Source organism: Argopecten irradians, chromosome 3, assembly GCF_041381155.1.
Source record: "Argopecten irradians isolate NY chromosome 3, Ai_NY, whole genome shotgun sequence".
Lineage (NCBI taxonomy): Eukaryota > Metazoa > Mollusca > Bivalvia > Pectinida > Pectinidae > Argopecten > Argopecten irradians.
Window position 1 is genome coordinate 35225790 of NC_091136.1, and position 15586 is coordinate 35241375.

Sequence of the window (15586 nt, forward strand, 5' to 3'; positions counted from 1 at the left end):
GTAATATTTTAAAAGCCCAGAGTAACATGTCCCTTAGTTGTCAAGGTACACTTAAGTGCCATTGGGTTTTAACATAAAAACTGATATTATCTACATACTCTGTCATGTTTTTCTATCGGAATTGATTTTTATTGTTTTCCCTATACATTATATAATGAAAAATCTCGGTAGTGTTAATTTTTATTTATAAAGACCATGGGCTATCATCCTAATTCAAGGGAAACGTCCTCTCCCTATTGCTAAATATATTCATTAATTCGTACTGCTTTACATTTATTTAAACTGATATACCTGTTGTTGTTATTTATATAAAAAAATATATTTCGGCGTTCGGTCGCATTGACCTGTCTTGAAGCTGTTGATCAAAACATAACATAAGTTACACGAATATTTAAACGATACAGGTTTAAATCTAATTATTCACACTCTTTGAGAGAACTAAGAACTATACTTGATAACTAGCTATGGTTAATTACATTTTGCTTATGCGACGGTCAACATCAAGAAAAATGCGAATTGCAGGAGTGAATGGACGATCCTCTACTATCAGGTTGCACAACCCTCGGCCCATCATTCGATGAACAGCAGATTAAACAGTATTATTATAGTATATTTATACATGAAGTAAAGGCTCGATGCTGGGAGAAGTGAGATCTCGAATGGTTGGAGAGAACCCTACCTACTGATATCACGTCATTGGCAACAAAATCGACTTAATAAAACAGTACATATGAAATTGAATTAAAATAGAATAGAATACTAAGAATCATCAAATTAGCGTTTGATAGAAACAATAGCAGGATAATAAACCATCCAGTTGCGGAGAAAGTACAAACATGGTTGGGAAGCCCCCTACCCATAATTCGATTCTCCCCACCACTGAATAGTAAAGTTATTATAAAAGATATACATTAATAATTAACATCTTCTCCAATCTTCATAACTTGCAACGATAGCGTCTCATCTTTATTCAAAGGAGAATTGTTTTAGCTGAAAGAGGTTGCAGTGATTCTCCAGTCAAAATGAAAACTTGTTATGAACTGTTATTTAATTACTTTCTGATTCAAAAAGCAGAGTTCTAAGATACGCATATAGTTCGATACACATTAAAATGAACTACTCCCTCAACATTTCAATTACGAAAATGACATAGCCTCGTGACATAATTCACAACCGCCATTTGCACGACAAGAAATTAGGACTGGGTGTGTATGCTTTTGTAAAATCGAATCCGGTCAAACAAGCGGTCCTTGTACCTGCTACAGACATAGTAGTCATAACAACATGGTTAATTGTAACAGAAATATGTACCGAAACCTGTGCACTTTTTCCAGCAATGTGTATTTTTCGCATATATTTGTCAAGATTTACAAGCTACACCACATCTTACGAGTCAAAAGTAATACTTGGTCGAAGAAGTGGTTGGTAAATGTTAATCCTAGCAAAACTATAGCTCTACTCATAAACATGTCGGTATACTACTCTATGGAAAGGCTTATGGGACCCCCGACTCCGTGCAAGATACTGGAATAAGCATATTAAAATTTATTCGCCAAAATTAAATATTTTGCACAAATTCAAATTTTCGCTAGACCGCCTTAGATTGCAAACATTGTACTTTACTCTTATTCACCCAATGTGAGAATATGCCGACGTTTTATAAGGTTGTCTTACCCAAACTCAGTCTGACTTATAAGACAATATTTAAAGGTCGGTTACCCCCTGAACGTAGACGTGATCATCTTAGAATAATTACGTTCCACATAATTGTTAATGGACTCATTCCGCAGTTTCGTCAGGACATGTGCCCTTCCTGGAATAATCGAATACACCATATGATACACTCTGGATTTCCCTTCCAGATCTATAAAAAAGTAATCCTTCTTCAACTAGACATAAAATATGTTAATATAATTATGTCATCTGAGTACCCTCTTACTGTTATATATAGCGGTTGCAGGAGGGATCGGATTCTTCATGTCAGATTAAGAATTTATTTCTATCTTTTTCGTAGAAATCTTATTGGTAGTCCTCTGTGTTCTTGTATCAATAAAAACGAAACTAACGACTACTTCTAGTTACGCTGTCGTCGTTTCTCCCAACGTCGTGTACATGTTTTTGGTCTGATAACTTGTCCTAAATTCTGTTGTTCGGTAAGAATGGGTTGACTAATAATGAGGAAAACGCTTTTACATTCTCATGAGTTCAAAACTTCATCATTAGCTCAAATTAGCTTGATTAATTACTATTCTATATTTTTGTATTTATTCATTTATTAATTCATTCATTTTTCAGTTGTGTAGGACAACCGTCGGGAAATAAGTTTCAATATGCCGAATGAACTTCCCTGCCTCTAGATCTACGGAAATTATTTTCTTTATATTATGCTGGATACCAACCCCTCCCCTTCATGCATATCCCTCTCTTATCCCCACCTAATCCGCAATTTTGTTCTAAACCACTCATTCATTATTTTCATTTTTTTTCTAATAATGTTCGAAATTATAGATAACGTATCAGACAACCAATTATGTGTTTTCACTACTTGAGCCGTATTTATTATACGTTATGTTGTGTCCGAATCCTATTTAATTTATTACAATTGTAATGCATGATGTATTGAAGCTAATGTTTTTAAGATGAATGAAATTAAGTTTATGTTAAAAGTAATGCCTAAGTTTGGCACGCGGAAAGTAGGCGGTGACATAAATAACCATTTACCCATTTAACCATTATGTAGCTTTCTTTTTACTTCCACAACACCCCATTCCGTGAAGAAAACATTTAAATAGCTCATTTCTGTCTGAGCAGACTGCTGTGTGGTATCAATGCCGCACCCCATCACTTGTCAAAACAAAAAAACGAGGCCAAATGTAGATACGGTTGGATGAATATTTGGCATGCCCGTCTTTGTTGGTTCTTAGTAAGCAGTTAAGTTTCCGGACAAAACATCCACCATATGACAATATGATAACCCGGGATAAAAACAACCTTACAAATGTGATTCCTGCTTCATTTTTATTCAATACTGCTCCACTTCTCACATCTACTTCCACCCAAAATAATACTTATGTTAGACAGCTAGACTGGAGCACCACATCTTGTGTGTGGTCCTATTTTGGACCACATAACCATGACTGTATCTATATTGTTAATGTAATAGTGAAATGTATATGAAGTACAACGGAAATAAAATGTCGACAGTACATCATTCCATCTCAACAAGCACATGTACCTGACGAACTATGAGCCATGAACTACAAACTCTATAATCAACTAAACTAAACAATACAACTTTACAAAACAGATTCAATATTCATTTTATTATACACGTATGAAGAAATGACTTAAAGAGTTTTCTAAGAACTTACAGCTGCAGATTTCAATATGGCGAGATAATGTAATTGTGAATTATGATAAAAACTTCGAGGTGTGAGAGCAAAATACTCCTTTTTATTTGTCGATATGAAGGACAGAGATAATATACTGTCCGGTAAAAGAACAATTTTTGACCCTCATGGTATGAATATCAGTATCCTTCATATTCACATACGAAAGAGCCTTAAAATGAGTGTTTAAAAGAATTTTTAAACGAATCAAATACACGCCATACTATTGAATTCAAAACTGTTACATAGTACTGACGATAACAGTGATGCATTACTTTCAATAGATTCCTCCCAACTAAAAATACTCACGACTCACATTTGGTATAAAAACGACATTAAACATCTAATGATGACTTATTTGCATGTCAAGCTGTTCTATTGTTTTTGTACACCTGACCTGCCTGGCTGTGAACTGTAGCGAGAGCCCCGCCTTCATTTAGCTTTAAGCCTATATATAGTTAGTAAGGTGCGTGACATCGACGTAGTCACTTCCACAACAGCTCGACACTAGATAACAACATGGCGATAAAGTAAGATAATGAAATGGCGTTGTTCAAGTTCATTGTAAAGTCGCCCTCACCGTTTGGTGGTGCTGGATTAATTATAGTGACGTTCGGAATTGTTCTAATTGTGAAAGGATTGTATTATAGTAACAACCATGTGACAAGGAGGAGCTATGGTAATGTTCAGAAGAATCTTTCTAACTTTATACTTAAAGATATCAGCGATGATGTACAGATAAACCACACATCTTTGCCGATCAACGTGAGAAGGCATGAAGAGCATGCCACTACTAGTTTCTTATCTGTCTGTGATCTGGACTTTAAGACTTTAAGTAAGTACAGAAATTCATTTGTATATTAAAATATTAAATATGAAGACATGTACGACCAGCCATTATAATCAATATAGAACACACAGAACTCTCTAATTTATGATATCTGGAAAAAAAACCCAATGAAACCTGCATTAGTTACTTTTTTCTACATTGACATTGACGTTTAGGATGTGTTGTATTCAAATGACGTTATATAGTATGTATATGAAACGCTTATGCGATCGTGCATGTCCTGTACATATGGTTAGAATTACCATACCGATGACCTTTCAGCCAAATGTCCGGTGATTGTTTAATGTAACATCATTATACAGAAACATGTGTATCATGTGTTAGCATTTAGTTGATGGGTCTTCTCATTGATATACAGTATACAAATAACGTGCGGTCTTCTTACTACGCACAGGATGTGAAGGTTTTCTTTACCGTATTATCACTAGATATCATGCGTTTTCTTGAATTGTTTATCATAGATTGTACACGAAAATGATTTAGTTCCCCATTGTTAAAAAGTTGCTTCTTCGAATTGAATCAAGGTAAACATATAACAAAATTGTATATATTGCGTTCATTATACTTTTTGTATAAAAAAAATCGTTTAATGTTCTTTTTTGCTACATTTCACTAGTTTTCTTTAGAGGTCTGGCCCTGAACTTGAAGAAAACCTTGTATCATAGTCTGCATTATGGAAGTTAAGTTTTTACTGAAGTCGATAGCTTTGTTTAGAGAAATCGGGATGTGTTTTACATTTAGGCGCCTTTCATTAGAAAATTGCGGAAGTGTTTAGTATTCTTAAGTATACGTCGGGCGTTCAGATTATTTCATAATAGCAGAAATACATGTGTAGAGTTTAAACGAAATAAAACGACTTCCTCATGTAATGATTCTATCTGTATTGATAATACATGAAATGGCATGCCCAGGATTTACTATAAACCTAAGTAAATAATAACTATATGGAAATATTTTCCAACAAAAACACATAGACGGAAATATTTATTTAGTCAAGGGTTTGTGTGAAACTGGTTTAGTTGTCCGGAAGTTAGTGACCCTAATTATACTTGTTAATCTTCTTGTTTCAAGTGCTTCGTTGTTGACTTGGTAATGTTTTCACTGTGTTGTAATCAGTAATTGAGGCCGCGGTGGCCGAGTGGTTAAGATTTTTGAGAAAAGGTGTCCCGACTATTACCACAAGCCTCTACCACAACATATTACCTCTCCATAGTTTTGGGTTGCGTGTTCGAATCCCAATTTGGGCAGTCTAAAGTATCAATATTTGTAAATTTATATTGGTAACAGTTTATACAGTTTATATAACATGAACTTTTTCTAAATTTGAAATAAAGAGAAGTTTCTTTGAATATAAATTTTATAATTACAAAGTTTTAACATTACTTGTTTTTATCAAAGCGTTTCTGTGAAATCATAATAGCTCCTATAACATTCACATTGAAACATATCGGAGGTTTACTCTGGTGTTTTACCTTTAACACACAAGGATGTTTGATGTCAACAAGCAATGTGAAAATAAAACAATATACTAGAAATTGTGATATTCAAACGTCTCAGTGCTGTGGTATTTAAGTGACTATTACTTTTGGTTTGGTTTGATTAGTTTTATATCCCATTGATTAACAGCCAATTACGTACAGATTAAGATGGTAGAGGAAAGGCGGAATATTCGGAGAAAACATCGACAAGTTGTCAATATCTAGACCTAGAAAATGCCCCTCATGGACTCGAACTCGCGGACCTAGAGATGGAGAGACGGTAACATGTCGTGACGATTGAACTATACATTACCAATGTAATACTATCCCTATAGCCATATTTCGATGTAGATGAGTCCAGACGTAGTATTTAGGTCATTTAATGGAAAATATGTTGAGTGAAATATCGAGACGTCAACGTTCTGTGGGCGTTTTCAACTTGCTTAGGATTATGTCAGAAAAGAAGAAAAAGTATTATGAAACCCCATTATAAAGCAAACGTGTAATATTACACACAAAGCTGTGTAGATTTCAGACCTTAGCTTTGCCTAATCTGGTCAATCTACGATCTTCAATAAATATCCATCTTTGCTCTAGGTATCTGCAACTATTCATTCAGCTTCACTCCCGTAACAGTAGTCTTGTGAACAACACTCTGATGATCAGAAAGCATTTGCTGGGGATTAGTCATTAAGAAAGTGATGACATCAAGTCGATAGCATACAGAAAGAGAGCAAGATAGTAGATATATATTATAAGACTCTTTTATATATGGATATGAAGGATAGGGATATTCTACCCTCGGCATCACAAAATGTTGCGAAACCCTCGGCTTTTTATGAAGGATAGGGTTATTCTACCCGAGGGTCACAAAATGTAGTAAAACCCGAGGCTTGCCGAGGGTTTTACAACATTTTGTGATCCCGAGCGTAGAATATCCCTATCCTTCATATCCACTTATGAAAGAGTATTTTTCTTTCATACCTCGACGTTTTATTGCAATTTTACAACTATAATATCCCGCCATTTTGAAATAGATTCGAAGAAATCCACGGCTGAAAGTCAATTTTTCATACATGAAAAATAACGTGATAATTTCAACAAAAAATTTGTTGTTTGCATCTTTTATAGTAAAACCAGTTAATTTTGTGAAAAAAATGTTTAAATTTTACCGAGGAAATAGAAATTTTGTTGACGCCGTGACGTCACGAGGCTTTATTGCATGGGTAGCCATGCAATACAGCCTCAGGCGGCATGAGCGTATTGCCCTAGACCAGCCAGTCTTACACCCGTAGGTATGAAAGAAATAAATATTTTTACATTGTATATAGATTTGTGCTACGCTATCATTGCAATAAAATTCGTTAATTTTATGAAACTTGTTCCACGACTCTTTTTTTTCCAATGCTATCGAATATGACTAAATTACAAAAAAAACCCTTTACATATGATTAACAAAAGAATTTCTCTCATTACTACTGTTTAAAATAAACATTTGACTCGAATCGACAAAATTCACCCATAGGTACCCGACTCTCTCTCTTTTTAAATAACGTGTTGTAGTATATAATATATATTATAAGCTAAACCTATGTATTACCATGATTTGAAAGATTGTCACGAAGTTAATGTTTACACCTACAATCTACACACCCCCACCAAACATAATTTGCTGTTACTATATCTACGGTTCTTTAACTTTCTCTAAATAACGCATACCTGACCTTAATACTTTGTCAGATGTTCATGGCCTAGTCTAAACTATGGCCTAGTCTTTTTTGGTCGATCTATAATCCCTTTCAGATCTGATCATCGGTTTGTCGATTTTGTTGTCGTCTAGATATATATTGTCAAATTTTGATACGAATCTAGTGTAAAAATGCTACACCGCTGACGAATGGTATTTTTTTTTCTCTATCAAAAACAGAAGCAGATGAAGTATTTTTCTTCAGTTACAAATGTTATTTTATTTTTATTTATACCACCATTGAAAAGTTTGAGCTTCTTATTTTTATTTCAAGATAAAAATATTATAAATAATTAATTGCGTCCCGAAAAAAAGTTCATGACACTATGTCATATATGGAATGAAGTACTGATTGCGCATTCACCAAAGGCAAAACATAAGGTTATTTGGTTTGTGTGCTGAAATATACAACCATGTAATGAGTAAACACCAATGATTGTTTAAATTATGTTTATACTCTATCGGCAGTATGGTATCTATAGATGACATATACTTGTTTCGAAGTACCCCATTTCATACTCCACCTTTTAGTGTATGTTATCACGTTTTTAAAATAAGTAACCCAATACTTGATGTTGTACCTGTACGGGCCATCAAAGTGTGTGTGTGTGTGTGTAGGGTATTCAGATTTGAATTCCAAGGTGTAGAGATCCGTGATCGAGATTTAATATATAATTACAAAATGTACTAAATGATATCTATTTTTGTATGGACACCTCTACATTCATAGAGACCTACATTCATAGAGACATCCCAACTCTTCCTAATTAACCATTGTTTGATACGAGTTAACAAGCTTTGTCTTCGATAGAGATTGGGACTACAGTTGGTTTAATATAACATTGTAATTAATTGAAACAGTAAAATAGTTTCCTGAAACATTCCAAACATACCAGGGGAAAATGTCACGGATCCAGTAGAATGTGTCGTCGAATGAATAAAACAGAGGTTACTTTGAAAAATATCACGAATATCACTTTTACCATGATTGAACTAAGAACAAAGTAAGGAGATTGTACATCAGACACACTAGGTATGAAACAACATTACTATTTCTATGACGAGATATAACTTTTGCTTTAGCTTCCATTTAGTCCTCGTCATAGAGGCAAACTGCGGCCATGATATTGACCGTCTAATAAAACAAAGTGTAAAATAGATGAAATGGAATTATATAAGTATGCATGGAAATTAGAGATGATTTTGATTTTAAGAAATACTAAAATAGTTATTGTCGATTTCAAATATAGTGTTATCGTAAAGATCTTGTTGTAACACAAACATTGATACGACTTACTTCATCAGGCGGAACCAATTGTAAGCAGTTCTTGAGAATTGAATTGCGAAGAAGGAAAAATCCATGATGTCCTATAAAGAAAGAAAGAAAGACATTTTCGGATTTCAGATAAGATATACCAATTTCACGGACATTGCTAGGACCGCGAAACTTTGATAAGCGAAATATTGAGAGATGGTTAAATTATGTCTACCCTTAAATACATATCAGAAAACATTTAAAATCGCTAATATATGATTTTTTCGATTTTTTAAAACTAAATCGTGAAAAGTTTGTCCCGCGAAAATAAACGGTTATACAAATGTACGGTATTTAAAAAATCTTCTTAAATTCTTTTCAATAACGTAAGCTGATCAGTTTTTTCCATCACCAAAACGACGTTGGATAAAGGATCGATTGACAGTGAATCGTACTTAACCCATGTCGTTTTTCGAAATTAGCGCATTACATCATCTCACCGTTTGCATTATTCTAGTCCTAAAAGTTATTTTTCACCATTTCATTTCAGAAGGTCGAGAAAAAATGGCACTGACGTCGCAATCATTAATAGCATTGGAGTCTATGTTTCCTGAAAGTCACGCTGGGGGGAGATTCCAGCCCAACGGCTGTAGATCGAAACACAGGATAGCTATCATTATACCATTTAGAGATCGAGAAATCCATCTAAAGATTTATCTCAGTAATGTTATACCAAAGCTTCGAAGACAAAAGGTTGATTTCACCATATACGTAGTAGAACAGGTATAAAACTTTATTTTGTTCTATAACTAGTATTCCGATGTTGTATTGCAAATCCATGATGTATGGTCTTTCTCAGCTTTATAATATTTTGCTTTCATTATTAGCATATTTAAATTTCCAAGTTGTATTCTTATTTAACAGTATATATGAAAAGTTGCATTTATGTTTTACAAAATAAATTATGTATATACGTGATACCCATGATAACAATGATATATATGCAATTTGTTTTCGAAAGGCTCCAGGATCTCATTTTAATCGAGGAATGATGAGGAATATCGGGTTCGCTGAAGCCAGAAAAATAGCAGATTACGATTGCTTCATTTTCAATGATGTTGATTCCATCTTTGAGGATGACAGGAATTTATTCCAGTGTGGAACTGATAACAGCGTACGCCACCTAGTGACAGGAGTGGACGTATTTGACTATAAGTAGGTTGACCATAATAGCATTCTCTAGTCTATGTATCATCACAAAAAGTCACTACTATAAATGTCTATGTCAATAGGCTCTTTTGTTCTTATCTGATTTCCTCTTCAAGTCCTAGTCGTAAGTGCGACTTTATTTAAAAAAGTGCATTTAAGATAATTCTACAGGTAGATGGTCTACTTAAAATCCAGTCTTACTTTCAGAAATCTTTCTAAATTAACACTTTCTGTCTATTCTAATATTAAGTACAAACGTTGGTTTTATTTCATAGCCTAAAAGTTGATTTTAATGAAATGACTTCACAAAAAAAAAAAAAAAAAAAAACATAAAAAAACCCAGATAAATTAAATTACCATATAGGTTTTCGCTTTCGTTTTTAGAACTGACATAATCCTATATCTCACATTGAATATCTTTGGTTCAAGCGGAGTTGATTATACATTATATTTTGTAATATTTTTGTCAGGTTAAAGTATTCCATATTAGTTGGTGGTATAATAGCCTTCACACCCGAGCAATTTAGGAGGGTGAACGGCTACTCAAACTTCTTTTTTGATTGGGGCGCTGAGGATGACGACATTTATTACAGGTAGGTTCAAAGATAGTTAAAAGTTAAATGCATACATGAAGCAAAATAACAAGAATATAGTGCATACATTATATGTTGTAACTAATGTTTTTAAGGTATCCTATATGTTTGCTTGTCCATTTGAATGATTTTCATAGCTTAGTTCATCAAACCTTATGGTTTTCAATAGATCAATGAAGAAAAATTAACATGTCAAAATTTTCGGCCAGTAACTTTAATAAGTAATTAAAGAATAATAAAGTTATTACATCATTTTATATAAACTACTAAAGTAATCTCTTAATTTTCCATAACAAACATTGACTGATATGAATCTATCACGGTGTCACTTCTGTTTTATCACGAATACCAAAATAAGTGCATTTTGTAACATAAATCATATTATGATTTAACCAATAACATTCTTTAATATTTTACACAAATATTAAAAATATGTTTTACTCCTAATTTAGCCACGTATTAAAATCAGTTGGATGTGGAGGAGGGGTGGGTGGGATTAACGAGAAATATAATAATGGAAAAGCTTAATCATTTTCCTGTGAGAGTTCTTGCAACTGGGACCCTTGGGGAAAGTTAAAACGGCGTTATGATAACTTCTAATGCATATTTAGGTCCTACGCTTTCGACCTTTTCCATTTGTTATCATATAAATTGATTAAGCATCGCATGCTTACTCAATCGAAGTTATTAGATTGTTATTTTATGAATTGGTTTTACACGTTTTGATGTTTTTTCTTTTCTTTTTTTCCTCATCAAAAGAATTCAAAGAGCAAAAATGCAAATAGAGCGACCAGATACTAATTCAACTATTGGGTTTATGTCAACATTGAAACATAAGCGAGACCCAGAAGTGAAATACAGGTAAAGATGCATGTCATTTAGAAAGTTGAACAAATGGTAGTAAAGAATCACGATAGAAATTTGAACAAGTTAGGAGTTGGGATAATTATTGAATTATTAATAGTTTATTCTTCATATGTAGATATTAAAGATAGGGAACTTCTACCCGAGAATTCTCTATACATACAATCTTAGTTATATTTTTAACGCATATATCTCTATGCATCTTTTATAGTACAACCAGCCGGCATTCTGATTTCAATTTCGAAAAATAGTATTTTTTTTGTCACCGCGTACTGAAAATATAACTTTACACGGGCTGTAAATAATAATAAAAAAATCAAAATAGTACCAGTTGCTAGTAGAGAACGTTAAACATGACTTTGGTCTACTTGTCAAAAAAAGATTAATGTTTTCTTTGCAATTGATTGTTTTAGTGTTCTACAGCAAGTATTTTCTTTTTTCAGATTCGATATTTTGTACTCGAGGAATAATGAAACATCACACAAGGATGGTATTAACTCGTTAAAATACACAGTAAAGGTGATAAGCCATAAAAAGCTTTTCACGTGGATCTATGTAGCAGTGAACGAGGAAGAAGTATTACAGGTATCGTTCTCTTTATCCTCGTTCTTCTCCTCATCGTCGTCTTCCTGGCCTCAAACTCTTCCTATTGTTCTTCATCGACATCCTTTTCATCGTTTTTATTGTCAATGTCCTCTTTCAATATGCATTTCTAGACCTCCTCCTCCTTCTGCTCCTTTTCATCCTCTTTCTGTCTTTATCGTCCATTTTGTCTTGTCCTCCTCCTTCACTTCTCCTCTTCTCCTTGTCGTTCCCATTATCATATTATATGCATCACTTGTATATCCCTGGATTTGATGTCATTATAACCATTGCCATTGTCATAGACTCCCCCTTAGGCGCTTTACACGAAGAGTACACAACATTTTTAAAACATTTCTAACCGATTGAGTGGAAAAATAGAAAAGAATCTCTATTAATAGCAAGATGTTATTACGCTAAAATAAGCAGATCAAATATAATATATACAATTTGATGACTCAATTTGAAGAGAAAACATTCAAGTAGACGCGGAATAATACATTTACATATACCTCTAGGAAACTGTTTAGTTTTCCCAATCAATAATCATTTTGCTAAATCAATCTTTCGCTGTCGGCTTTACTCTGCACGTTGGTCAACAAAACAAGAAACAATTACAATTAATAATGACAACGAAGTATAAAATATCCTATAATTCCCAAAGGAGAGAGAACAAAGCATTTACTATATTATATGAAGAGCTGTTATCATTCCTTTCACTTTAGTAATGATGAAGATGGAAAATCACAGATCGTGTATTTTGGCGACATTAGAAACAGCCTTAAACGAATTGATAGTTATTTCATATATGGGATGTAATTGCGATTATTACGCCCTAGTGTTCCATATAACGGAAATAATTAATGAGATGTTAAATTCAGATATCGACCTAGTTTCATTATCAGTAACTGTTTTTGAACATAAAAAATAAACCAAAAAAATGACAGAAATACTTTCTTTGATCATGCATAATTGTATGCTAATAATACATATATATATATATATTTATTTATACTCTCAATGACTGAGATACAAAATATTTTATCAGTGTGATATTATCTTTTTGTTCCAGGGATTGGATGCGGGTATTCGAAGAAAAATAGCGGCATATAGGTTAAAAACAAAAACGTGACGCTGATAATGGTTATGTGTTTTTGTATATAAAAAAATATAGCGTCAATTTCAAAATTCAGGACATTTTAACATGAAGTTTTTTTTAATACACTTATCCATGAAATGATGTTACGCCCTCAGGGCATTTTATTCCCAACGTGATCAGAAACGTGATGAAAGATTATTGCAAAATCGAAACCAAGGCTACAAATGTTTGGTTCATACAGACTTCATATCCCTTAATGAGTTGGTTTAGAAAAAAAAACCGACATCGTGTGTGTGACTTCTCAGTACGCATTGTTTATAGTTAATGAAACAATGGCGTTCCGTCAAGGAGTGACAAAATGGGTGCCTTTTCTGGAATAGTTTCAATACATTTCGACTTTAAAACACTTCATGACGAGAGACCTTGCAGTTGCATGGAAAGGTGTCTTACCAAGTGCCAACGGAAACAATAACGAAATTGGCATTTCATACATTTGATATGCAGCATTGTTTGCAGTTATTTGCTCACTTTAGTTTGTTCAGTAAAGATGTTTACCTGATTTATTTGAAAAACCTGGTTTTAACGTTATTAAACAACATAATAAAAAAATCAAGAATATTGGTTTCATTTTCGAAGGTTAGTTTATTAAAAGGAAATCTATCATTTACGAGTTTTTACACAACTATAATAAGAAGAGTCAAATTCAACAAAATTTAAATAGGTTCTGTATTAAATTAAATTATCTAAATTGCGCTTTTTTAATACCTAATATGTTAAACCCCCCACTCCTATAATGATACTACATCAAGGCAAAGGCAGCAGAGGTAGTTGTCCGTGCATTGTAAGTAAGAAGTTCCTAGCTCTTACAATGGGACTAGTTAATGTGCCACACCACACCTTATAACGTTTTGTACAGTACTAGTATTTTCAGTGGCAATCAAACGTGCCATATTGTAATCGTTAGCGCGGGATATCATCTTTTTAAAATCATTTCATCACCAATAGAAACAATAGTCAAGCACAAACTTTATCGGGTATCACGTGGTACGTGAATGAGTCCATTCTTTTCATTATATATGTAATTTTAAAATGAAGAAATTAAAATTGTTTCTTTTTATTATGCTACTGTGTTTGCTTTGTAAAATATTCAGTAGTTGTTATTAAACAAAATGAAAATAAGTCAATTCTAAAAATAAATACATAATAATAGAATATGAAAAAAAGAGTGAAATATTACGGTATATATTAATACCTTTTTTCTATTCGACATTTGGATTTAGTTTTCTCTTATCAAAACTCATGAACACTAGACTGGCCACCAGACTCTAAGTTGTTGAAAGACTTTCTCAGCAGAGTTCTTTACTATATTATCTTCTTCTAGTTTGAAGAATCAAATCAGACATTTAGTAGAGACAAAAATAATCAAGCCATATAAGTAATGTTTTCTCAATAATCTAGAGACTGGTGGCCATACTACATGAACATATATGACCCTTGACCTAACCGACAAATCCTGTCTGAACGGAACCGATGTATATGGAGGTATCTATCTATGGATTGTACTGTTATATCTTGCCTAGGTTTCCAATATTTTAGTTTGTTTAGCTTATTTCAATATTTTCTGACATTCGCATGTATGAGCTGAAACAGATACTCTTTTGTCAGTGACTATCAAATATCATCATCATCATGTCATGAAATGTAATCTTCTGTAAAATGCAATAATTGTGAGGTATATTTCGTATGGTCGATATCCAAATCAAGTTATACGTATCATCATCTCTATCGATTGCTGGTAACATATGTACATTATATTACATTATATTATTACATCTGCACGGATATATCTATGTTACATCTGCACGGATATATCTATGTTACATCTGCACGGATATATCTATGTTACATCTGCACGGATATATCTATGTTACATCTGCACGGATATATCTATGTTACATCTGCACGGATATATCTATGTTACATCTGCACGGATATATCTATGTTACATCTGCACGGATATATCTATGTTACATCTGCACGGATATATCTATGTTACATCTGCACGGATATATCTATGTTACATCTGCACGGATATATCTATGTTACATCTGCACGGATATATCTATGTTACATCTGCACGGATATATCTATGTTACATCTGCACGAGATATATCTATGTTACATCTGCACGGATATATCTATGTTACATCTGCACGGATATATCTATGTTACATCTGCACGGATATATCTATGTTACATCTGCACGGATATATCTATGCTACATCTGCACGGATATATCTATGTTACATCTGCACGGATATATCTATGTTACATCTGCACGGATATATCTATGCTACATCTGCACGGATATATCTATGCTACATCTGCACGGATATATCTATGTTACATCTGCAAACATATGTACATTATATTACATCTGCACGGATATATCTATGTTACATCTGCACGGATATATCTATGTTACATCTGCACGGATATATCTATGTTACATCTGCACGG

General features: G+C 33.3%; 1 protein-coding gene across 1 annotated transcript; it reads left to right on the forward strand.

Moving 5' to 3' along the window:
- Positions 1-3872: 3872 nt before the first annotated feature.
- LOC138318369 (beta-1,4-N-acetylgalactosaminyltransferase bre-4-like) lies at positions 3873-14188 on the forward strand. Its single transcript, XM_069260673.1, has 7 exons — positions 3873-4224; positions 9270-9502; positions 9741-9934; positions 10399-10521; positions 11281-11382; positions 11829-11970; positions 13040-14188. Exons 1-7 carry the CDS (start codon positions 3933-3935, stop codon positions 13097-13099), a joined length of 1146 nt encoding a protein of 381 aa, XP_069116774.1. The 5' UTR covers positions 3873-3932; the 3' UTR covers positions 13100-14188.
- The last annotated feature ends 1398 nt before the right edge of the window (positions 14189-15586 follow it).